The 26,076-nt window shown below is 39.4% G+C and overlaps 1 protein-coding gene across 3 annotated transcripts in view; it reads left to right on the plus strand.

Annotated features, from left to right (window-relative positions):
- The window catches only part of sgcd (sarcoglycan, delta (dystrophin-associated glycoprotein)), a 247,047-nt gene that overhangs the window by 94,271 nt on the left and 126,700 nt on the right, over positions 1–26,076 (plus strand). Inside the window, exon 1 of one of the 3 annotated variants that reach the window (XM_055179480.2) lies at positions 3,139–3,294. The exons of the other annotated variants lie outside the window; for them this stretch is intronic. Within the exon in view, the coding sequence (XP_055035455.1) occupies positions 3,163–3,294 (132 nt within the window). The 5' untranslated portion in view covers positions 3,139–3,162. Of the gene's footprint in view, positions 1–3,138; positions 3,295–26,076 lie in introns of those variants that run through there. 3 annotated transcript variants of the gene reach the window in all.

A 26,076-nucleotide genomic window follows, 5' to 3' on the forward strand; every position in this document is an offset into this window, starting at 1 on the left:
AATGCAGACGAGGCTATTGACTTTAAGCCAGATGGGGATGGCTAATTTTCTGCTTGATATCACCCACGTTATTGCAAATGGCATCTTCACAAAACATACTGTTACTGTTGTGAGGTGATTTTTGGGATCTTCATGTCAATTGATATGTGAGGGGAACTCTGGTACGTGTTTGGAGGGATTAAAAGGCTGTGAATTAATTATTTAATCAGATGCTTATGGCATGTTATTAGTTTTGCTGGTCGGATCATGCCATTGTAATCCCTCTTTCTACAGAGCCATGTTATTCACGTGTTTACATATTACATTGTAATTACATAGTTATTACTGACTTATACTATAGTAATACTACTACTATGAACATTAGTATATTTTGGTCACACTTTATTTTATGATGTTTTTGTTACAGTGTAATTATACTAGTAAGTACTGGGTAATAATGGTTAACAACATGTACATATTATAGGGTTAGGACTAGGATTAGGGTTTGGTTAAAGGGTACTTCGCAACCTGATCTCACAAAGTTCCATGAGATAGACACGGAATTTTTTGCTCATTTTTCCGTGGCATTCTCACGGATCTCCGCATTTTTCTGTGGCCCTGCTACGGACTGTCTTTTTCCGTGGCATTCTCACGGATTGGTTACTCAATTGCTTTTTTCCTGTTTTCAAACCATTTTCGCTTTGGTTTAGGTGTTTGCGTTAGTATGTCACTTTAACTATTGGTTTATACAATTTTTTCTGATGTATTCTTTTATATTTTCTAAACTTTAAACAAATGTCACCTGGTGTTGGGGTAAAGGGGATCGCACACCGGCCGCGCAGCTCAATCAATCAATCAATCAATCAAATTTTATTTATAGAGCGCCTTACAACAACCAAAAGGAGCACAAGGCGCTTTCCAGTAAAAAACATCAACAGTAGACAATAAAATGCATCAATGAACAATAAAATATAACAACGATAGACAATAAAATATAACAACACACTATACATAAAATAGCAATAGAAACAAAGGCTACGTGTTAAAAGCTTGTAAGAATAAATATGTTTTCAGCTCCGATTTAAAAACACTCAGCACAGAGATGCTTCGTAAGTGTGCTGGAAGTGCGTTCCACAGCTTTGGTCCCTGGACGGCAAATGACCGGCCTCCAAACTTTTTATATTTAAATTTAGGAATGACCAGAAAGGCATGTTCTGAGGAGCGAAGAGTTCTGGATGGTTGATAGACTGTTATTAATTCAGCAAGGTAGGCTGGTGCCAGATCATTGATGGCTTTGAACACGAACAACAAGACCTTATACTCCACCCGAAACCGCACTGGAAGCCAGTGAAGTGAGCGGAGGACAGGGGTACACATTGTTTATATGAGTATATGCACACCGGCGCCGCCTGGTGGCGCCTGGTGGCGCCTGTCCGCGCCGCCCAGCTGTGACTCAGGAAGTTGCTCAAATCCCTGTCGCGCCACACAGTGTTAGTTTAACATTAAATGACATCATATTTGTCCCACATCATTAATAATTTCAGTAACATTGGCTGCTAACGTATATTTTACATTTTGAAGTAGACGCTATCTGACGAAGCTTGCGCTATTTAATGTGCACTTCCGGTTTACAATACCGCCGAGTTCTCCTAGGCGCGGCGCTGCGCTGAGCTGCGCGTCCGGTGTGCGATCCCCTTTAGAGTTCGGTTTGAGTAGGGATGTCATTTCATGTAAATCTAACCTTAAACCTAAGCAAAAATGGTAAGAAAACAGGACAAAACAGCGAGAATGCCACGGAAAAAGACAGTCCGTAGCAGGGCCATGGAAAAATGCGGAGATCCGTGAGAATGCCACGAAAAAATTAGCAAAAAATTCTGTGACTACCCCACGGAAATTCAAAGACAATACTTTATATTTCTACCCAGTCTCACAAGGTTTCGTGATATAGTCACATAATTCGTGTTTTTTTCATGATAGTATTAAGAATTCTTGTTTTCGTGTGATTATCACGTATTGGTTACTTAACTGCTTTTTCCTATTTTTAAAACCAATGTTGCTTGGGTTTAGGGTTAGATTTGGATAGATATGTCACTTTATATATTGGTTTATACTATTTTTTTCTGATTTATTTTTTATATGTCGCCTGCCGTTAGTGTTAGAGTTGGGTTTGGATAGGGATGTCATTTTATGTAAATCCAACCCTAAACCGAAGCGACAATGTTAAGAAAATAGGACAAAACACTTGAATAACCAATACATGATAATCACACGAAAACCGGAATTCGTTATACGATCACGAAAAACCGAGTAAATTCGTGATAATATCACGAAAAAATAATTAAGAAAATTACGTAACTATATTACGAAATTTCATGAGACTGGGCTGTATATTTAGTTTCTGCTATTAAGATCCATTGATAGAAACACATTTCTTCAAAAAATCCCAACATGTAATAATGATTTAACGTAGAGGCCATCATTATGTTTTTGCGCATAGTGTTTTCTGAGTCAATGATGTGTAATGGTTGTTGTAAAATATTACTACAGTTACTACAATACTACGGTAGCTACTATAGTTTTTCTTGCTCATCATTTAGGTTACTCTCCAGTTTATATTAAAAGGGCTAATCAGAAGACGTTATTGTTCATTCATATGTTCATTCATTAGTGAAAGCTTCACACTTCAATGCATTTAATATCACGCAGGGATAAAATGGCCACACACCGTCTGTGTCATCTTTTAACTCCCCACTTCTTCTCTGAATCTGTGAAATCACCCAGAGCTCTCGATGGCCCCATGGATACTTATGCACAACAAAGCCTTTGACAAAACAAGCAGTGGGCCCGCAGCACACTGAGGCTTGTTGATGCGAGTCCATATTATTCAAATGCCATCGCCCACCAGGCATCTTGCCCTTGGCCTTGTATTAATTCAGCTCCCTTTGAGTTGCAAAGACCCTTTATCTCCACAACTCTGCGTTTGATAGGGGTCTGGCCTAAGGGGCATGTAAACTCCCACCCCGGACCCTCCTGTTCCAGTTATCCAATCAGAGCCTTTCTCTGTAGCTCCAGCCGCAAATCTGAGCCCTCAAACTTGTTGACTTTCAAACAACTCCAGACTTTTAATGAAGGTCCTCAGTGGAGACGGTACCAGACCAAACCCCCTGTTTGTGTTTTTATCACATGGCTGGACGACAAGGCCTCGGGTTTTCCAGGGAAGGGCTGGGTGGACGAACAGGTGTGCTATTACTGTCTCGCGATCCCCCTGCGCTGGGTGGACAGATACTGGGTCGTCCAAGGCCAACATGGAGGAGAGTGAGTGTGTGCTTTTTTCTATTTGGTTGTAATTACTTTGCAAGACTGGGCATGGTAGTCACCATCTGGGCAATTATTAGACATGAGTACTGAACTGGCTAAGCATATTTGAGCTTTACACAATGTATAAATATGGTAAGAAGAGCATCTAGGGAGGAATTTACTATAAATTATAAAATGTCACTAGAGGGTAAAAACACAATACGAAAGACACATGCACAATACAATGTCATTGTTATTTGTTTTAGTCTTTTTGACCTTATCTGCTTAAAAATAATGGTTTCTAGGTCCTTACTGTGTCATATAAATCGTTTTATATGTACCTCTTAGTTTAGTTTTTGTATGATCAGCTAGTTTCTTGGGTTTGCTCATCACTTTCTCTCCAAACTGAAATCTGGGTCGAGTGAAGCTGCTGATGTACAGTGTCACACTACTGTACTGTATGGTGTTTTGTTGATCATCCACAGAGAGAGGCTGACATTACGACAAAGACTTACCAGAAGACAGCGTACACAGGCCAGCGCTTTTGGGAATTAATCAGAGATGGGGAAAGGTCAGCAGATTTGGAATACTGCCGTTGTTTCGATTTGGCAGGACACGGGACAGTGTAGCGGTCACTCAAGCTTGAAATGATGTTTCCTCCAAAAGTACCCTGTGTGCGAGTCTCATCCCCGCTTACTGTGTGAATGAATGAAGTGATTTTTTTATACGCCTGACTTCAGCATCTCATTGCCCATACAGTATAATATTGTGTGGCTTAGAAGACATCATTTTGGAACTTTCTTTTTCTCCTTTGGTTTAGTCGTTATTTTGTGAAATCTTTAACTGTGCACGGCTTAAAAGGCAACATAAATGGCTTTTAAAATGTTCTTTCAGAAATACAACTGATATTTGTAGTGCAGTGTGCCTTTAAATAAATTCAAATACAAAAATGCCATGTAAATTAAATGTTCACAGACATACTCTCTTGGGATGAAATTAATTGTCATGAGCTGATATTGCATATTTGCTTTGTAAACATTGTTTGTTTTCATTATCTCCAGAGAGTCAGCTCTCCATTATTAAGAAGACAAATAACAGTCTCAAAATGAAAATCATTATAGCAGATTACTTTGTGAGTCGCACCTCATCTTTACTGTCCACAGAGCATTTCAGCTGACATTTTGTCCCTGTTTATATTTCTGGCTTTGTAAACCCAGAAAAAAAGAACATGTCTAAAGTTTAAGTAACAACAAGAGCTGGACTGTTTTCATTTAGGCCATTTAGGCTGGATAAATATATGTATTTCAAATTCAAACATGCATTTAATTGTGCTTTACTTTCTACAAAATATATTTAGGATTTATTTAAAACATATTTTTTTGTTTTTGCCGCATGGGTAACATTAGCGCAAGGCTTTGCTTGGTTGAGCAAAACCCTTTCAATACTTTCAATATCAGTATCTGAACACAGCGATGTAACAGTTTGTCGGTGCTGTCATATGAAAGCGTCAAGTCTCAGCTAATATATAATTCATAGCAGACTCTGACATAAGTTGATGGCAAGCACTGTACAGTAGTCCGTCTTGGCTGTTTCCCAAGATGTCACTGGGATCATATCGAACAATCTGACAAGCAACAATCACCCGGCTTTGGATTTTGAAACCCCCTGTCATAACCAAACAAATGGCTATCCCTCAAGATGACTCCAGGAAAGATTTGCTCTGAAACTCCTCTATAATTGACAGATAAAGATGGAGTATATTCTGACAGTTCAACACTGCAGAACTGTAGCAACATGTTCTTATCAAAAGAAAATTGGAAGTAGAGGAGCCAGACTGGACAGCTACCTCATGCGTGAGGTGGTCCCATGGCAAACCCCTGTAGTGCAAGTAATTATCTTTTCAACATTTCCCAAGTTCACACTTGATCTGATCCTGCTGAAGTCTTTTCTATCAAAATTAAACTTTTTACCAGCCTAAGCCGGTTTCCGAGTTTGGACAAGGTAATCTGTTGGCTAGGGTGACCATACATGCCATTTTCTGGGATGCGTCCAGGCCAGGATTTCGGGGTACGTCTTCCAAAATCTTATTTGTCGACCGCATACGTTCGGTTCTCACATTAAGTTAAAAACATATACAATCATTGTAGTTTAATTCTTACCTTGACATGTAAAAGTTGCTTTTATTTTGAAATAGATAGAACCTAAAATAGTAAACCTCGAGGACGTATGCGGTCACCAATGTAACCTCCAAAGGATGTACCGAAATCCTGGCCAGGACCCTTTACAGAAAAATGGCACATACTTTTGGCTGACTTTAGAATTGTTTTCGGACACTATTTTAGTTAGTCTGGCTAAACAAATTGAGCACTCTCTTGGCCAAACTGTAAATGCTGACTTAAACTATCCAGCTGAGGCTAGTTTAAGTTGAGCAATAATTATGGTCAGGTTCTGTAACATTGTCAGGAAAGTCAGGTTACATGAGAACGTTACTGAGCTCAGGTTCAAGGTCAGGTTCAGTGACAGCATCAGTGATGTCAGGTTCAGAGAAACATCAGTAAGCTCAAGTTTAGGGAGAGCACCAGTAAAGGGTGTCACAATAGCCTTTTTTCATTCTGTTGACTTCCATTTATTCGCATGAGAATGCATCAGAATGGAAACGCAAGCCACTGCAAATTCATATCACGTGGAGCGTTGTAACCAGTACAAAACTGGTATGTCACTGTGTGACCTTTCTCTCTGCTGACAAGCACCAGTGGCTGAAGCCAAAGATCATATTGATGAGCTGCTCCCCACCCACTCCCCGCAGCAACATCCAACAAATACTTGCATGTTTAATGTCTAGTGTGACTGCAGCTTAAGCTTGTATTCAGGGAGAGCATCTTGGAAGACCGGTTTAGTGTGAGCATCTGTGAGCTCAGGTTCAATGAGAGCATCAGTAAAGTCAGGTTCAGTAAGAGCATCAGTAAGTTGAGTTTTAGTAAGAGCAAAATTAAGGTCAGGTTCTGTATCAGTTTCAGTGAGGTCAGGTTCAGTGAGAGCATCAGTGAGTTCAATTGCAGTGAGAGCATTAGCGAGGTCAGGTTCAGTGAAACATCTGTAAGCTCAGGTTTAGTGTGAGCATCAGTGAGCTCAGGTTCAGTGAGAGCATCCAAGGGTTCAAGTTCAGGGAGAGCATCGGTGAGCTCAGGTTCAGGGAGAGCATCAGTGAGCTCAGGTTCGGTGAGAGCATCAGTAAAGTCAGTTTCAGTGAGAGCAGTAAGTTGAGTTTTAGTAAGAGCAAAATTAAGGTCAGATTCTGTATCAGTTTCAGTGAGGTCAGGTTCAGTGAGAGCATCAGTGAGCTCAATTTCATTGAGAGCATTAGTGAGGTCAGGTTCAGTGAAACATCTGTAAGATCAGGTTTAGTGTGAGCATCAGTAAGCTCAGGTTCAGTGAGAACATCAAAGGGTTCAGGTTCAGTGAGAGCATCGGTAAGTTGAGTTTTAGTAAGAGCAAAATTAAGGTCAGATTCTGTATCAGTTTCAGTGAGGTCAGGTTCAGTGAGAGCATCAGTGAGCTCAATTTCATTGAGAGCATTAGTGAGGTCAGGTTCAGTAAAACATCTGTAAGCTCAGGTTTAGTGTGAGCATCAGTAAGCTCAGGTTCAGTGAGAGCATCAAAGGGTTCAGGTTCAGGGAGAGCATCGGTGAGCTCAGGTTCGGTGAGAGCATCAGTAAGGTCGGGTTCAGTGAGAGCATCAGTAAGTTGAGTTTTAGTAAGAGCAAAACTAAGGGCAGGTTCTGTATCAGTTTCAGTGAGGTCAGGTTCAGTGAGAGCATCAGTGAGCTCAATTTCATTGAGAGCATTAGTGAGGTCAGGTTCAGTAAAACATCTGTAAGCTCAGGTTTAGTGTGAGCATCAGTGAGCTCAGGTTCAATGAGAGCATCAAAGGGTTCAGGTTCAGGGAGAGCATCGGTGAGCTCAGGTTCGGTGAGAGCATCAGTAAGGTCAGGTTCAGTGAGAGCATCAGTAAGTTGAGTTTTAGTAAGAGCAAAATTAAGGTCAGATTCTGTATCAGTTTCAGTGAGGTCAGGTTCAGTGAGAGCATCAGTGAGCTCAATTTCATTGAGAGCATTAGTGAGGTCAGGTTCAGTGAGAGCATCAGTGAGCTCAATTTCAGTGAGAGCATTAGTGAGGTCAGGTTCAGTGAGAGCATCAGTAAGCTCAGGTTCAGGGAGAGCATCGGTGAGCTCAGGTTCGATGAGAGCATCAGTAAGGTCAGGTTCAGTGAGAGCATCGGTAAGTTGAGTTTTAGTAAGAGCAAAACTAAGGGCAGGTTCTGTATCAATTTCAGTGAGGTCAGGTTCAGTGAGAGCATCAGTGAGCTTAATTTCATTGAGAGCATTAGTGAGGTCAGGTTCAGTAAAACATCTGTAAGCTCAGGTTTAGTGTGAGCATCAGTAAGCTCAGGTTCAGTGAGAGCATCAAAGGGTTCAGGTTCAGGGAGAGCATCGGTGAGCTCAGGTTCGGTGAGAGCATCAGTAAGGTCAGGTTCAGTGAGAGCATCAGTAAGTTGAGTTTTAGTAAGAGCAAAACTAAGGGCAGGTTCTGTATCAGTTTCAGTGAGGTCAGGTTCAGTGAGAGCATCAGTGAGCTCAATTTCATTGAGAGCATTAGTGAGGTCAGGTTCAATGAAACATCTGTAAGCTCAGGTTTAGTGTGAGCATCAGTGAGCTCAGGTTCAGTGAGAGCATCAAAGGGTTCAGGTTCAGGAAGAGCATCGGTGAGGTCAGGTTCGGTGAGAGCATCAGTAAGTTGAGTTTTCGTAAGAGCAAAATTAAGGTCAGATTCTGTATCAATTTCAGTGAGGTCAGGTTCAGTGAGAGCATCAGTGAGCTCAATTTCATTGAGAGCATTAGTGAGGTCAGGTTCAGTAAAACATCTGTAAGCTCAGGTTTAGTGTGAGCATCAGTGAGCTCAGGTTCAGTGAGAGCATCAAAGGGTTTAGGTTCAGGGAGAGCATCGGTGAGGTCAGGTTCGGTGAGAGCATCAGTAAGTTGAGATTTAGTAAGAGCAAAACTAAGGGCAGGTTCTGTATCAATTTCAGTGAGGTCAGGTTCAATGAGAGCATCAGTGAGCTCAATTTCATTGAGAGCATTAGTGAGGTCAGGTTCAATGAAACATCTGTAAGCTCAGGTTTAGGGAGAGCATCAGTGAGGTCAGGTTCAGTCAGAGCATCAGTGAACTAAGGGTCATTGAGAGCATCATTGAGCTCTGGTTCAGTGAGAGCATCAGTAAGTTCAGGGATGTTAGGGATAGGGTCAGGGAAAAAAGGGTCCATTCTAAGACTGTTTGTGTATATACCACATGCTTTTAGCTGTGTAGAGTGTGTGCGAGTGCTGCAGGAAATACAAGAGAAAGTTTGGTGATTGGCCAGATGAGGCAGAGAGACCCCATTGGCATGCAAGACAGGTTGCGGGATGGTCGGCGTGCTTGTGTGGCCATGCAGAATGAAAGCGGAGTGAAGAGGCTGTGCATCTCAGGCTCTCCTTCCACTTTGAATGCTGAGCCGAACGTCGAGCAGATCCTCTGGGGGGTTGCTTCTGCATCTCATTAGGAGCTCACTGAGAGAATGAGAGAGGCTCATGAGCAGCTGTGCCAGGAAAACAATCAACCCGACCACTTGTTGGCGTTCAAAACAAGTGGATCTATTATTTGTTATCTATAAGGAAAGACCGCAGGTATTGCAAATCGCTGTTGATTTACAAATCATGCCAACAAGGCAGACAGGAGAAATATTGTCTGCTGTTTGTTTTGCAGAAGATATGAGTTTGCGTGGATACTTGCTCTTGTTACAAAATCAAAGTTGTTAATACAATGAATAGTGCGGAAATAAGATCATGAAACAGTTCTGAAATGTGATCGAATGAGTCACATTTTCACCCATCATTACACAGCCAACATACACAGAATTTTATATTAATGCGTGGAGATGCTTTAAAACCATTAAACAGCCTACAGCTAATGAACCACAAATTTACTTGGCAATATAACCGTTTATTATTATGATTAATAATAGTAAATGTAAGTATGAATTCAATATTGTTGACTTTTACCATATTGCTGCTGTTTTATAAAATTAATGAGGCACTCAAGGCCATGCTGTTAAATCAACTGCACACTTGGCTTAACAACCCTCCTAACAAAAATCTGTCCCCTATTAAGTATGTAAGAAACATTTACTATAACGTTCATGCAGTAGAAATTACAGCTGCTATTTCAGTCTCTGTGATGTTCTCGTGTGCTCCAGACAGACTGCGTTGGTCTTTGAATGTGTGCCAAGCTTAAAGCACACCTGTCACCCTGTTTTCTCCTCATTCTGCACTCTGGAGTCTTACTACTTCATTTAGGGGCTCTGTCTCTGATCTGTGATTTGCAGTCAACCCAAACGCATAAGTCTTCCTGCTTGTTTATTCTCTGACAGCCAGGCAGGAGCCATTATCTTCACATTTATACTTTCCGCCATTTATAAGTATGCTAAGCCCCTCTCTCAGCTGAAATAAAAGTGGCCATAAAAAGCAAACAGGAACGGGCTCCTCTATAAAGAATGTCAAATTGGTTTAATAGATCCAGTGGCACGGGTTTGTACTCTGGTCTAGTTAGAACCCCGATGTCCAGTTTGAATCTTCTTGGTGACAATCCAGCATCATTGAGTCGTCAACACGGGACCGGGGCGATGGCAATTTATTTGATTGGGATCGATACCCCTCTAGGCGGTGCACTTATTTTCTTGTCGTTGATGGAGCTTGCCAAATGGTAGGCTGATAAACAACCTGGTTTCCCTGGCCCATTTAGATGAGCGGTTATTTCACCAAGAATTTCTGTTCTGATCTGCTTTTGCAGGACATAGCCAGAGGTTCATGACCCAACAATGTATTAGCAGGTCTGTCCTTAAAAGGTCGTAAGCAGCAGTGAAAATACTATATAATTATGCATCAATTAACTTTTTGACATTTACAATAGAAGAGAAATGTTTGGCCCTAGTCTGTGTGAAACTCAACATAGAGAGGCTGCATGACATGCCATCATCTGTAAAAAAAAATAGAAATAAATAAATAATGTTACTTTAAGCAGGAACGTTCACCCAAAAATTTTAATTCTGTCATTATTTACTCTCACCCTCATGTTGTTCTTAACCTGTATGAGTTTTTTATTCTGTTTAATCCACCTTATTCTTGACATAAATGTGGGCGACTTCCAGTGAGGCACAACAGCTAATGGTAGTCCTATTGCGAGGGATACAATTTTGCCGTTTTGACTGGCATTTTAATGCTTATTATGAAATCCAGGAAGAGCGGCATAACTTATGCAGTTAGGGGTTGCCATAATAGTTGATACAAACGCAGTAAATCTTTACAAAACATTTGTTTTAAACAAAAACTGAATGTGTATGTGGCGCACGTGCATCTATAAACTGTATCCACACACCCATCAAGTAAAACCTTTACTAGAAACTAAATACAATAATTATTCAAAAACAACTAATATATATTATAATATAACTATATATTATTACAAAAATGAGATTACAGTACAGAATATATAGCCTACGACATAAACTGCTTATTAGTTTATGTTTTTAATGGTTTGTGATGTGTTTGCGCGTAACATTACTTTTGTTATGTTTTAAATTATTATTTTTTAAATAAACAAATAATTTCATAAGCTCATGTCTTATCTACTGCATAATAATACTTCCATAAAACGAAAACAATACTGAAAACATGTAATAGTAGTATAATATGTTTATTATGGTTTGTTTAAATAACTTACAATGTGTTGAATTAGAAGCATAAGTTATTACTTCCGCTGTCGGATCGCAAAAAGCTTGATGTGTCACCATAAAAACTCAAACTCAAGTCGATTAAAAATTGCTGTTTAAAAAAACGTTGTGACATTTTAAACCATCCTGAGAAGGATAAAAACAAGTCGTCTCTGTATATTCCATGTATTAAACACTCAAATGACTGTCCCATGGTAGAGATACTGGTATGTCTCTGTGCTTTTATATTTGCGCATTGAAGACCATCACCCCAGAGGAACAACATGAAAAGATTTAATTTATTTTAATATGATGTATCAGGACACTTCTCATCCTCACACTGGCTCATACATGAAATTATGACCGTAATCATCATGGAGAATGCCGGTTCCGGTTTAGTGACAGTACGCGCTTGAAGTCGCGCACATAATTCGCGCAAAGCGTCATGGGGCGTAGGAATAGTCTGGATACAGCAGAAGGTATTTTGGATAAATGATAATTGTCAGGACTCTGCCACGAGAGTCTGTTTTATATTTATATTTTATAGTGATGGCAGGGTTCTGACAGTCTCTTGTTTCATGTGGAGGCTCATGCCTTGTTTATTGTGGCATGTGCCTCTGGTGTCTCGTCTCTAGTCCCCACCCCCCTTGTTTTCCCTGTTAATTATTCATTATTAGTTCATCCATCGCACCTGTGTTGCCCTCGTTTAGTTTCCCTACTTAATCTCCTCTTGTCTCTTGTCTTGTGCTGGATCATTGTGTTCATACATGTCATGTAGTCTTAGTGTTTATTCATTTACACTAAGACTCTAATGTTTTCATTCGAGTCTATTTTATTATGTTAAGTCAGTGTTTGTTGTATCATTTATGTAGTTTTGCCCCCACGTGGGCTTTTGTTTTCATGTCTTTGTTAATAAATGTTCTATGTTCACCCCCCGACGTCGCCTGCGCTTGGGTTCTCTTGTTCCCCGTCTCAAACCCTCACAATAATAAGCACATTGTAGTTGACAGTACCTATTGACTTCCAGAGTATTTGTTTTTCCTACTATGGAAGTCAGTGGGTACCATCAGCTGTGTGTAGCATACATAATGACAGAATTTTCATTTTGGGATGAAGCAATAAAGTTAAACAATTTCAACAATACTTGATTAAATTGACTTGCATAACCAATTTAATTAAAACCTCTTTTGCAGCATTGCAGCCATTTTTACAGTGTTGAAAATGAGGAACAAAACTAATGGAAGTAAAATAAAACACAACCAAGATGAGGATAAGCTGACCATGATGTGCTGAGCGGTGAATGTTTGGGCACAGAGTGCACAAAACTATTGAAATGCAAATGATTTATAAACCAAAGTGTTCAATTTTCCATTAGCTTTTGTGTAGTTAATACATTTGCACATTGCTGGGCCTATGCAATTCATTGTTTGAATACAAGTGCATTTTGAACAGGTCTGGTACTGAGTTAGCAGCCCTTTAAAGTCCAATGCAAAATGTGGACCCTAAAGCAAAACCAGTTAAGAACCAAATGACACTAGAACACTGAACACCAATGTCACAATTTTGTGACAATCTGTGTGACGACAGTGCGTTGCCCGCAGTGGGATTATACCCCAAAAGTTACACTTCAGAAATCATCCAGAGCAGGACAGAAGCTTTTGAGGTGAATGCTGTTCTAATTTCGTCCCAAAAGCATCTGGTAACACAAAAAAGAGCAGAAATTGAGTTCCCGTAAAGGCACAAAAGGTTTTGTATATGGTGGAATGGCTGATAATATTGTCATAATGAGGCGCAGTTCCGCTTGTAACAGGATTAGGCGCTGAAAAGTGAAAACGCAGCATTTTCAAAAGGTACAAAGTCAGGGCAGCAACAATAAGTTCACCCCTTTATTTCTTCTGCTGCATGTCCTATCTGCAATGCTGCAGGTTTAAGAGCCTCCATTTTCAATATTAACCTAACATTGCCTGATTGATGTTGGAAACACCCAATTAAGTAAAAAAGCAATTATTGATAATGGAAGCTTAATGATTTATTATTAGAAAAGTCACTCAGAGCGGCACTTTATTCACTACTTCTGATTATGTGATGATGAACCGAGTGCCTTTCAGCTGATTGGCCGAATTTAACCAGATCCAATCTATTCAGTGTTTGAGTCTGGCTTTCATTTGTGGGGATCTTAAAAACATTACAGCCAGACAATTCAAAGCCGCACATTCACCTGTGTAGTTCAGAGAACCGAGGAAAGATGAAAATATTAGAAGCGGAGTTTCGCAAATTGTCTACAAGGTGGTTGGAGGCAGATTATTTCAGCACTTCTACGCTGTATGCTCTCTGAACGGACGCCAAGCCGGTTAATGCATGCATGCATTAGGCTTGATTAATCTGGGAACTGCATCACCCTTGACAAATTAAAGCAGTGCCAAGAGGGGATAAGACATTTTCTTTCTCACTTCAGGCAAAAATAGACAGGACTCAGCTTGACACTGTTAACTCATCATATGTGGCACTTCTAGGTGTTTCAGACTAAAAGTATATAATTAAAAACATATCTTTCTGTAAGGGTGAGTTTAATTCTTTTTTTACAGGAATCAATCTATATTTGGCTTAATTATAATCGTATACGCTAGAAAATACAGAAGTAAATTACAAATAAAACATCTAAAAAAATAAATAATCTTCACGAACTAACTATGTTTCTTCGTCTTACTCTACATATGCCAAGTTTCTTTTGTGACTCCTAACTTGATGGAAAAAAGTCCCTGCATGGAGCATGGAGTAACAGCAATGATTTTGCTGTTAAAGTATTTTGCGATTAACGTATTTTGTGGCAAACAAATTAGCACTGTGACATGGGAACACAAAAATATTACAGTTCTGTCATTGAAAATAGATAAAATGTGTGCTTAAAAAAGGTTGGGTTAGTTTAAACCCACACTGTAAAAAAAATCTGTAGAAATTACAGTATTATTGGGTATTAATGGCAAATAGCTGCCAGTAACTTACTGTAGATTTTACATTTATGTTATTTACTGGCAACAGTTTGTTTAAAGTTAAATGAGCGTGAAACATTTTCAGTCTTTATCTTCTACAGTAAGTTACTGGCAACCAGCTGCATAATTACAGCAAATTTTTTTACAGTAGCGTTGGATCCAAAAGAAACTGACCCAGAGGTTGGGTTAAATTAAGTCAGAAAATGTTAAAGCAACCCAGCATATGTTAATTACAACCCATCGGGTTGGGTTTCCTTTTTGGCCCAACACTTTCTGTAGAAAATACAGTATTACTGGTAGCGGTTTCCCTGTAACTTACTGTAGATTTTACATTTATGTTATTTACTGGCAACCAGCTGCATAATTACAGCTATTTTTTACAGTGTGGGTTGAAAATAACCCAGCCTTTTGTAGACTGTAGGTGGACGTTGTTTTTATTTATTTATTAATTTTTGACAAACACATGAATGCTGATTACTCTCTAGTTATATACTTTAATATTACATTACAGACTGAGAGCTTACTTTACTATAATTGTTATTTAGAGTGATTTTCAATGAATATTTGGTGGCTTAAAATGTTCTTCCAATCAAGATAATAAAGTAACTTTTTTTAGTAAGAGGACTCTGTTAGGGCTACATTTACACATGGGCGGCTATTTTCATAAACGGACATTTCAACCTCTCCGGTTTCAAAAATAATATTGTATTCATTTACACGTACCCGTGCATATATACTGTCAAGAGAAGCTCAAGCCCACGTAAGCCAATCACCGGCGGAGCTGGTGGTGATGCGGACTGGTTCTTCGTGTTGGAGGGAGGAGTTGTTGCAGTAGGTGTATGACGTCAAAGTACCGCGAGAGCGATTCGAAATTAGACCTATACGCGTGATTTCTCGACTCGCTCTCGTGGTACGTTGACATCATTCGCCGGTCGGTTTTTGCAGTGCCGCATGAAGTCGAACACGCGTAAAATTGCTGATCTTCGAGCACTCGTCTTTGCTCCTCGACATAATGGAGCAGCTGTATTTGCAAATACAAACACACGAAACGAGTTTGCAAGAACATAAATGTGATAATGGAAGCGTTCAGAGTAGCAGTCACATGTAAACATAGGTCACACTTTTAACGTAGGTGCGAGCTCTGGCGCATACTGTGACGTTGGCCGCCTAAACATCAGTTTATCTCAATTTACATGCAAGCGTGCAAACGGAGGTTTTCAAAATATTCACTTTGGCCGGAGTTTTTAGAAAGAATCGGTTTTAGAGGCGAAATCTACGTTTACGTGTAAATGAAGGGCGCAGACGAAGGTAAATGTCTCAATTTTTCAAAATAACCATGTACGTGTAAACATAGCCTAGGAGTTTATTATTTTGTGCATATACGGGTAGAAGAATACAGGTAAACATGTTCAAACAAAGACTATTTTGTTGACTGAACCTCTCAAGATTCTTGAGTGTTGGTCCAGTGGTCAGACAAACAAATTTCACAGTTAAACAAGGGTTTGAAAGATCCCAGCATGCCTAGCAATATGTTAAATTATGTATTTACTGTATTGTTTGTTGTTCATTGTTGAGGTCTTGTTGAGGTCACAGTGTTGCAGTGTTACTGAATAGTTATTCTATTTGGTCTATCTAAACAGTGTATATACAATAATATAATAATGAAATAAGATAGCAACATTAAATAAAAACATATTCGCTTTTTATTTAAAGAAAAGAGCTGGGTTTACAGTACTTTATATTATTATTTGAGCAAAGTTGGTTCAAATGATTTGTTAAAGTTAAAAGTACATGTGACATTCAGCCTTTAACATTTGACTCAGATTTTTTACAGTGTTTACTGACTCTTATGAAATAAAATGGCACGCACAAATAAGATTAAGAGAAAATCAACTTAGTCTATAAAAAGCCCAGATGCAAAACCCTGAGCGTCTGACATGTTTTCTTGTAAATGAAAATTTTAAATCAGACTCTTAATGGATTCTGCCAACAAACCAATATTGCTGAATGATTTGAGGTCGAGATTAAGCAGATTTAAAGCTAAATTTTTTCATAAACATATCATATGTGCCGATAGCATTCGGTTTATAATATTATCTAATTTTTGACGAAGGTGCCATTTATCCACTTTTAGCATCTGAGCTCCTCAATTGATAAAACAGTCTGTGTTCAATGCTTAAATATAAGTGGGGCATATCATAAAACAATCTAATTTCCCTCAATATATTCCTTGATCTTTTTAGAACTCAAAACGTTTTAAGTCAAAAGGACATTTATTAAAACTAATCTAAAAGAAATGACGATGTAATAAAGAGAAAGCAATTTAGATATTATTACTTCTAAATATTTAAAGAACATTATACATTAATTTTGCTCCGCATTGAACTAATGAGAAGATGTAAGATGTAGGGAACGTCTGCCAAAAGTTTGACTGTTTCTGGCTGAGGAATAGCACATTGCCTTCTTAATCTCAATTATAGTTGAAAACTGTAATTAAAAAAGTACCTGATCACGTTTCAGCAAAGGTACTGCAACAGACCGCTAAACCAACCAGTCATGAGCAATGTTGTTTATATTGCAGACAAAGCACAAAGACAATCTTTCGTTTGCTTACTTCTCTTTAAGTTTTAGAAAAAGAAAAAGAAAAACTTTTAAATTGAATCTTGGCAAAGATGAAGCTCCCACATTATTGTCTGGATACTTTGCATGAGAAAGTCCCATCCATCAATTTTAGGCCGTGTTCTGTATTAAGCCCGGTATAATTTGTCTTCATCAGATTCACGCAGGACTGTGAAGTTTTGAGAACCTGAAGATGGAAAATTCACTATTGAAGTAGCTGATGCTAATGTCAAAATCATCATGCACCTCAGTTCTCCTGTAATGATCCAGAACCCTTGATTCTCATCTCTTATATAATACATTGTTTTGCTGAAAGAATAGTGATTTTGATATTCAAATGTGATTCCTAGCAACTGGAAATTTGTAAATTCCTAGATTAACAATCTCTGTATATATGAGAAAATATGATGTTAATCCTGAAACAAGACAGAAAGGTCACTGCATCCTCTAGTTACAACATTAGAATCAGATTTTCCCATGTCAGAGCTTTTGTTCGAACTTTTGTACCACGATAGAGGTCAAACATGCTTCTTGGCTGATTGTTCCATGACCGAATCATTAATCACAATCACATCCAGCAGTGAAGTCCTACAGGTCGGAGAATCACTGAGACAGAACCGAACTCTGGAGGACAGCAATGGAAGGGCATCTCACATTCAGTGTGATTGACAGATTGAACAGTGCAGCAGATGTTGGCTGCAGTTTAAAAACCTCTAGGGGGCGGGGCTACTGGGTGGGCGTAAACCAAAGCGACATCTTCCCTGCAGTGTCATTACAGTACAGTACTCTGTGAAATGTGACTGACTTTATAAGACTTGCAAAATAGTAGCTGTGCCCACTCGCATTTCTTAAAAGATGGTCGATGTTTGACAGAGATGCGACCGCTCGGCATCTGTTGCCTTCCATTCTCAGTCCACCCATTGGATGTAGTGACAGGTCCCAGACAGCAGCGCAAGACACAGAAAATAAGTGCAATGTCGGTTTTTAATAGAGCAATGGTGCATGAAAAAGCATTTTAACCCTCCCTTAAAAACTCAACAGAACTTATACTTTTCATACGCAGACAAGAAAAGATGCGCATTTGTATGAAAGCGTCAACTCTGCTTGTCGTGTGAAGGGTCTGTTGGGAATAAAGAAGCTTTAAACAAAAGAAATTTGAGTAGCACATTATATCTTTTTAGAGAAGATAGAATAACAAGACTTGCTCTTTGCTGGAGACGTAGCAAATTAAGACAAGCTGCTTTTGACACATGTTGTTCAAAAGTTAAAACACACGGGTGGGCTCACAAACAACGGCACAGCTTGGTGCTTGAATATGAAACAAAATCATTTTTGAATCACCAGGGAACATCATAACCATCTGTCGTATAAGAGATGCAGTCTTCAACCATTCACCAAAAACTACAGATATGCATCTGTGTACAGTGGTACCACAGAGTATTTGTACTCACAAATAATTTGTGATATCTTACAACATAAAATGGCGAGTGCCATCTGTGCTATACCTTTCCTCAATACTAACAGTTTCTGGACCATTTTTTGCAGTCCAAGTACTTGTATGTCAAATGTGAGGAATATATAAAAAGTTTTTAATTTTAAAAGTTTCTGAAAAAAATGAATAAAGCTTCCAGTCTGCATGTTAAAGAGTAACTAAACCCTAAACCAACTTTTTTTAGTTAATGATCTGTAAGAATGGGGCTTTATTAGTGCTGCTCATTGATTTTAGTAAGTTTATGACATTTATAAGATATAATATAAAGTGCTTCAATACTACAATATATGGTGTAAAAACGTCTGAGTGCTGCCCTCTTCAGGTTGAACGGTGGCTACTGCAGTTGATTTTTCCTATTGGATGTTGGATCCAAAAAGTGACGTAAGCAGGTTCAAGCTCACCACGCCCTTGTTACGATCTCACCACACACTTGATACGAGCTTAGTTCCTCCCCTCTATCTCCGTTGGGATCTGCCCACTTTTCTCGCATTTTTCAAATATTGCCAGTGGGTGGAGTCAGGCTCTGAACAGGGGTTTAGTTACGCTTTAACCTATTATTTTGAAATCCACTTTTAAGACTAAATCTGTTTTTACCCAAACAGCAATACTGTTCTCTTTCTCTTTTGAAAGTCTCTTTTGTATGTGTTCACCTAATTCTTACAGTGTATACCGCAAACCTGCACAGTAGGAACCTGCATGTGGTTATGAGCGTCTTGAAGCTTCAGGAGCGCTGTAAAACAATCGTATAAAAGCCCCTCTCTTAACGCCACCGGCGGGTTCATTAAGGCGGCCATCCGAAACGCTCATTCATTTTTATTTTCCCCTCTCACTTCACGCTTGTTTATTTGTTTTCCGATCCATTAGGTCAGCAGCGACTATTTTTGCCTTCGCTCCTGCATCATCGCCTCACTCCCGAGACAGGAATTCATTACTGTAACCTCTCCTTGTGTCCCCATCACATCAAAGTATCGCAGCCCAGAGAGGCATTGATATGTGATCATTATTATTCGTCGAAAGTGCCCTTTTCTGACTGTAGGGTCAGATCTCTGGCAAACACAGGCGCCATTGAGGGCCTCAGTGTTTGTGTGAAAGGCTGGTCTCGGGATAACATAAATTCATTGCTGCGGTCAACCTTTTAAGTAATTAAGAACAATAGGAGAAAGACCACCGTATTGTAAATAAAGTGATGCAATGCACAAGCGTACATATAGTAAAGTACAAGGCCTCCAATTCTGTGACTCGTAAGTTAGATTTCAAACTTTTTGAATTCAATTCTATTAAATACAATATATGAAACTATTTCTATTCTACTATGCTAAACTATGCACTATACTAGTGATGTAGCACTCGAGTCCGGTATCAAGACCCATTTCTGCTTTCTCGGACTTGTTCCTTTAAAGACTCTGTCTTGACTCGGTCTGGGACCACAGTGGGAGAAGGAGGACTCGTAATTTCAGACTGAGTCCGCGAGACCAACGCATTTTTTTATGTTCATATAAAAAACCACACAACACATAACAATAATAAAAAAATGCAATGTTGACGGGCATTATTTGAAAATGACATCCCATGGTGCAACGCAAAGATACTGCCATCAGTATACTTTACTGTTCTTTGCTGTGCTATATTATTTGTGACCATGTGTGTGAACTCCAGCCTGAAGTTTTATAATCTAATAATGATATTTGGACATCAAAGTTTAATTTTAATCATTCATTTCAATCTTTGACATATATCAAGTTTATTTTTACAAAATATTCTTTACATTATATAGAACGATTTTATACAGGGAAATCAAGTTATATTATATTTTACGTTACATTACATTGGAGTATTAGATCTGGGAATCTGCAGGGGGACTGTGTGAAACAGGTACCGTGTAGGGTAGGTAAATATATCCATGATTTTGAACATTGAAATTATTCAAAAAGGATTGAAATTACTGTGCGTGAAGTTGGAAATACGGCCAATATCATTTTAAATGCAGTAAAATCATTCAGCTTCACCGGCATAACATTTTATTCACCAAGTGCATGAGTAAGTATAAAAGGTGGTGGTAAATTACATTGACCCTCCATTTCCAAAATCTGTGCATGGTGGGAAGTGATCCTCAGCGATCAAGGACCTTTCTGTTACCAAGGCCATGCTTTACTTGCCTCTACAAACAGTTACATTTTATATTGTTAGTTTAAATTCTATTGAATGAAAAACAATATTTGAGAATTTGAAACATTGAGCGCCAGTAACAACACAGGTTTAAGTCCAGCTAGTGATACGTAGGCATGCCTATACGTACAGTATCATCTTTGTGAAAAATAGAAAGAAACAACCTCCTAAATTCTCCAGTGTGTACAGCTTCAGTTACAAGCTCCAATAAACCAAAATCAAGTGTGAAATCTACTACACCCAAACAAGGCCTGGGGTATCTTACCATTAGATCAATGTTTGGTTTTGTTGAGATAAAGTGGATGGTGTTGACACCTCCTCACCCAGCAGGGCACTCTTTCCCCTTTTCATAACCGCCGCTGCCCAGCCGTGCGACACTGATTGTATGACATGCAGCTCTGCTGGAAAGCAAGAGCTAATTATCCTAAAGAAGAAAAACATTTTCCCTTTATTCACAAAACAATGTCACACAGCCACTGTGGATGTCACGTTTTCACTGTCGCAACCAAAATTAGCGCACCTTTTCGGGTTTTGTGTACTGTAAGGCCTTTCCTTTGCTAGTGGTGCTTATCTTTTGTTTTCAAGCATCATGACTTTTGACATTTTAACCTTTGATAGACATCTGCACGCCTTCACAAATCAAGGGTCTGTCCGATCTCTCAAAAGTTGTAGACGCAGGTTGGGAAATGTCACTCCTTTCACCCGGAGATCAAAGATGAAGAGAAGATGACACATGGAGAAATAATAATAAAGACAAGACTTTTCATGTACCTCGATGTTCTGGCCTTCTATCCCACAATTCATCACTGACTGGGCCACCTACTACAGTGACAAATCTGCCTGTAATGAGTACAGAGTCTGACTTGACAATCTGCCATTTTAACTACAAAGATTAATTTGAACTTATCATCACTTTCTACAGACAACATCTCTATGATTGATACTAAAAAGAAGAAGCCTGTAACCCAGATGCTTTAACTCTAAAGCCAGCTTTATACTTTTGCGGCAATTGTTTGACGTAGCCTGATGCGTACCTCTCCAAAAATCGAAGCACACATCAGTTCAACAAAGACACTTTCTATTGACCTCCATCAGTGCTGATGATCCAACAACGTACACAACAAACTTCCTCTTCTTTGGCTTTTGCCTTGCAACTGTAACATTACCAACTAGCAATCCGCAATCTGCATGTCAACAATGACGAAGTATAAATAAAAACTGCATAGAGGTTATGGCATTGGTTCTACGCAGAAGTGTAAAGGGCTCGTTATAGTTGTGCGTAGGTCCAACGGTGTAGCCGCGACGGCGTAGATTCTGCGTCCGACGATTTATACTTTTGCGTCGATGTGCAAACACACCCGCAGACCGCTAGTAGGCAGTATACACGTGTGTAACCACAGTAGCAGCGCAACCGTCAATGAAGCAGCAGCTTTGCCAGAAAACCCACAAACGAAGTAGAAACAGCAACTTGTTGTGTATAATTTGAGAAGACCAGGAATGATGGAAGTAAATAAACAGCGACTTTTGTTGCAATTTGAGTTAAATCACTCCTCAACTTGGCTCATCTTTGTTTTCACCATCGCAAAAAATACCTATGACGCAGTTTTTTTTAACTGACGGGAGGGGTTCTCGTGGACCAATCACAGCGCTTGCGGTCTGCGTAGAACTGACACCCTGTTAAAAATTTTGCAAGGTGCACAGTCTATGGATAACCTACAGCGTAGCTACTGCATAGAGCTTGCGCACGACTATAAATCGGGCTTAAATCACACTTAAGGGTGCAAAGACGGTTTGGTGCTAAAAGGTGGACGTATTTCATTTGTGGACTCCAACATTTTAGCTGTCGATCTGATTCTTCTTCTTACACATTAATATATGTATGTGTCATATGCTGTATGTTCTGATGCAAAGTTTCGTTTATTTAATAAAAGGAAGTGCCAGCAGCTAGTACTGCGAGTATTGTTGCGTGATGAAACTGAAGCCCGCTAACCCTTGTTGCTGCTCTATGACCATTATGGTTTCTGGATCAATGATAAACCAGTTAAAGCGGTCACTCAGCCACATGGTTTTCTGCAGATGATGGACTCTTTTAGACCTCACTGTGTACCGCAGGTCCAGCTGCAAACAGTCCAGCTGGTCATCTGCATCCACTAAACTATAGCTGTCAGTTGTAATAAGGTGGAGGGTTGATGGTGACATCTCCTGATTGGACCACCGGTCCCAATATAAGCTTTGTACTGAAGCCATTTCCTCCACAGATACACAATATAGTGCTAAATCAGCTGGAAAACCTTCACAGCTGACAATAGCACTCCAAAAAATCTGGCTTAACAGAACACTTTTCCACACTTTCTGTGCATGAGCTTGGTTCTTATTTGAAGATTTAGGACAATGTTTCCCCTGCTGAATAATATTTTACATTATTTCCAATCAGCTGGCTTTTTAGATGCACTCTTGCACTTGAATGCGTGTTGTTTATCTAGTGACAAGTATGCATACTACATTTACCATGCTGGCTTTTCTCGAATGGCTGTTTTATCACATTGTTAGCATATTGATCGTGTTCATTGATGTTGGTTGGACTAGCAACAGCAAAGTTTCTTTTTGTAGTTTTACAGCGAGGAACAACTTTCAAATTTCCATTGCACACAACAAGAGCTGCCCACATTTTCCCTTCACCTTTTGAATCTGAATGCTTCACAGCTCTCGTGACCTTATGAGATAGCAAAATGTCCAGTGGTTACACACTTTAGAGTCTCAGCAGATGCAATAGGTCATCTAGATACTGTTTGCCTGCTGTTTCATGAATATAGAGTATCTCACTTATTTGATGTACTGCTTTTTGCATACTAGGTAGCAGGTATAGGTTGTCTGCGAATTCAGATGCAGCCAGGGATGGCTTGTGGGAATGTTCCAGGTTATTTTCAACCTCTTTTTTTACATTTTTGGCAATACCAAGTAAATTAGGTTTGTCCCCCAGTGTGTGTAACCAAAAAAGAAATGCAGTTACACTAATACATTTACATACAATTAAAGTGCAAAAAAAGTATTTTTTTTAACCCAGGGTGGGGTCAAAAAGGGACAAACCCAAATGTTGGGTTAAACCCAGATGGCAATGAGTCGGCGGACCACCGGCGGTGCTCTGGCGGCAGTAAGCGTCATAACGGCGTAATCACAAACAGGTCTGACGGCGGACCGCCACTAGCTGCCAGTAACTTACTGTAGATTTTACATTTATGTTATTTACTGGCAACATTTTGTTCAACGTTAAATGAATATGAAACATTTTTTTTTTACTTTATCTTCTACAGTAAGTTACTGGCAACCAGCTGCCAAATTACAGCAAATGTTTTAGAGTGTAAAGTTGTCTAAATTGTCCAAAAAAGTAAACTTTCCAATGGAACTGAAATTCTAGTGTTTGGACTTTGCAGAATCTGGCTAAACAATGCGTTTGGTTGCAAAATGTCGCTTGTATAGTAACTGACAGCACGCAAAAATCTAGTTCATATACAAAGAAAATTTTGAATCATTTTCAATTTAAAGTTTATACAAAGATCATGGTCTGGTTCCGACAAGGTCTGTCAAATAAGACTATGTTCAATAAATGACTGCTCACATGTGGAGCGAAAATCCCTGGTCCTCTAAGAAGGAGCCTACTGCTCATAAATCTTCAAAATCAATATGACAGCCCCAGGAAATCAGTATCAATGATTTCAGATGGAAAAGGCCTCTAGGGAGTGATGTTAAAACCTGCTGAACATAGAAAGCTTCACCTGTCAGAGGTGCACAAGGGATACCAGCGTTACCAAAAAAGATGGAATTTCAAAAACCTTGAAATCAAGAAAGGGTTTTGTGTTTCATGCATATGTATTTCCGAATCCTGGCACTCTTCAAAGGCTTTGGCCTAGAAGCCTGTCAAGCTTGAAGCTTCTGGGACCTTCTGTTGGTAAATGTCAACAAATAACATTTTGTCGATGTTTTAAACATTTATCTGCTGGAATTCTGCGGTTGCCACCCTTGAGGTTGTAAGGATGTATTTTAAGCCATGATAAAGCCTAATGCCTTGTATTCGCTGTGCGGCGGGCTCCCAGACATTCATTGTTGTAGACAGCTTTGGCATCTGCGAGTTAGTACACGACGTTCAAAGACTCTGAAGTGAAATTTTTAGTTCTGCTTTCTACAAAGACTTTGGAGTCTGGAGGACTACCAGTGCATAATGGAACGACGACTCCAAAAGATGACTGTGCCAATATGCTTTTATAGGTCACCGGAAAGGTCACGTTAGTTAAGAGTGCTTCGAGTGATTTTTGGTGTAAATAATTTGAGATTATTTAAAGAAACCTGCTTCGTTTTCCTTTGGGTTTGTCGTAATCTCCCAAGCCATATGTTAGTGTAGAAAACGTCCTCATTCAATTCTATGCCCTCTATCAGTGACTAAGCATTCATCGAAGTCTACTTCTAACTTTTGAGCTCTATAATCATCATGCCGCCCTGGTGTGGGTGCCTGATTGCTGTCAAATAGGCCTTTTCAAAATCAATGGCTCAAGAAACAACGGGGCTAGTTAGCCTTACTGTTACAGAAGACGCCCTGCGAATCTTTAAGGCTGCGCGTTATTTAAAATATTGATTTCCTGCTGGGATGGTAAAAATCACAAACACAATACATGCAATTTCTCAGGAAAAGCATCTGCTTTTGTGAATGTACATGTACCTATTGTGAAAAGTCATGTTGGGCTATGTTTAACACTATAGACATAGTGGCATTTGCAACACATTTTCTTTCATAATATGATGCTTTGTTAAATTAAATATTTAGGGGCAATAATGTATAGTATGAAATCAGGGCCACCACTTACGTTTGTTTCTTTTTTAACACCATTCCAACATCAGCATACAGTATATTAAAGTCAGGCAAATCCATACACAAGTTAGGCCATGTCCAAACAAACAAAGGCATTTTCTATGCCGTTTGGCCGTTTTTTTCCATACGCAACCGCAGTATCAGGTCACTAACAAAATTAACCTTTTTGAAATCTCCTGCGAGGGTAAAGAAAGATTTTCAGGAACTTTGGTTGCAGTGTTGTCGTGTAGTCTGTGAAACCGGAGATTTTGGCTTGTGATGTCGAAGTGTGCACTGTTATATTCTTTATATATTTGATGTCAGATTGTTCGCCACTGTCTCCTTAGTTTAGATGAGGCGAGTCTGTGCAATGGCTTTTGATAGGCCAGTATGGTTTTACAGGTTTTATTACTGTTGGCAGGCTATTGACAGCAATTTTTGCATTTTCATGTGGACAAGATTTTTTAAATCGTTTTTAAAGTTTTTTTTAAATGAAGGATGTAAAACTTAGGGTGAATATATTTTTTAAAATACCCATGTACATTTGGTCTAGGCCACAGACTAGGACTAAGTTTATTTATACATACATTCGGGGAAAGGCAACTCCTAAAGGACTGTGGGAGGAAGCCGGTGTAGCGAAAATCATATAACAAGCATTCCAGACCCCCAACTGCCCTGTGTGAGAATCTGTACATTAAATGCTGCCCACGTCAGCCTCACTACACTAGAGTTCCAGGGGTAAACCCATGCTTAAAAAGGAGAACATGCAAATCCACTAAAAAACCTCTCAACCAAGTCTTGAACCAGGGACCTTCTTGTTATAAAGGTATTGTACATCTAGCAGTGCTACCCATTGAGCTAGTACTTCCATACCCCTCCCATATCCGCCCCG

Source organism: Misgurnus anguillicaudatus, chromosome 9 (assembly GCF_027580225.2).
Source record: "Misgurnus anguillicaudatus chromosome 9, ASM2758022v2, whole genome shotgun sequence".
Taxonomy (NCBI): Eukaryota; Metazoa; Chordata; class Actinopteri; order Cypriniformes; family Cobitidae; genus Misgurnus; species Misgurnus anguillicaudatus.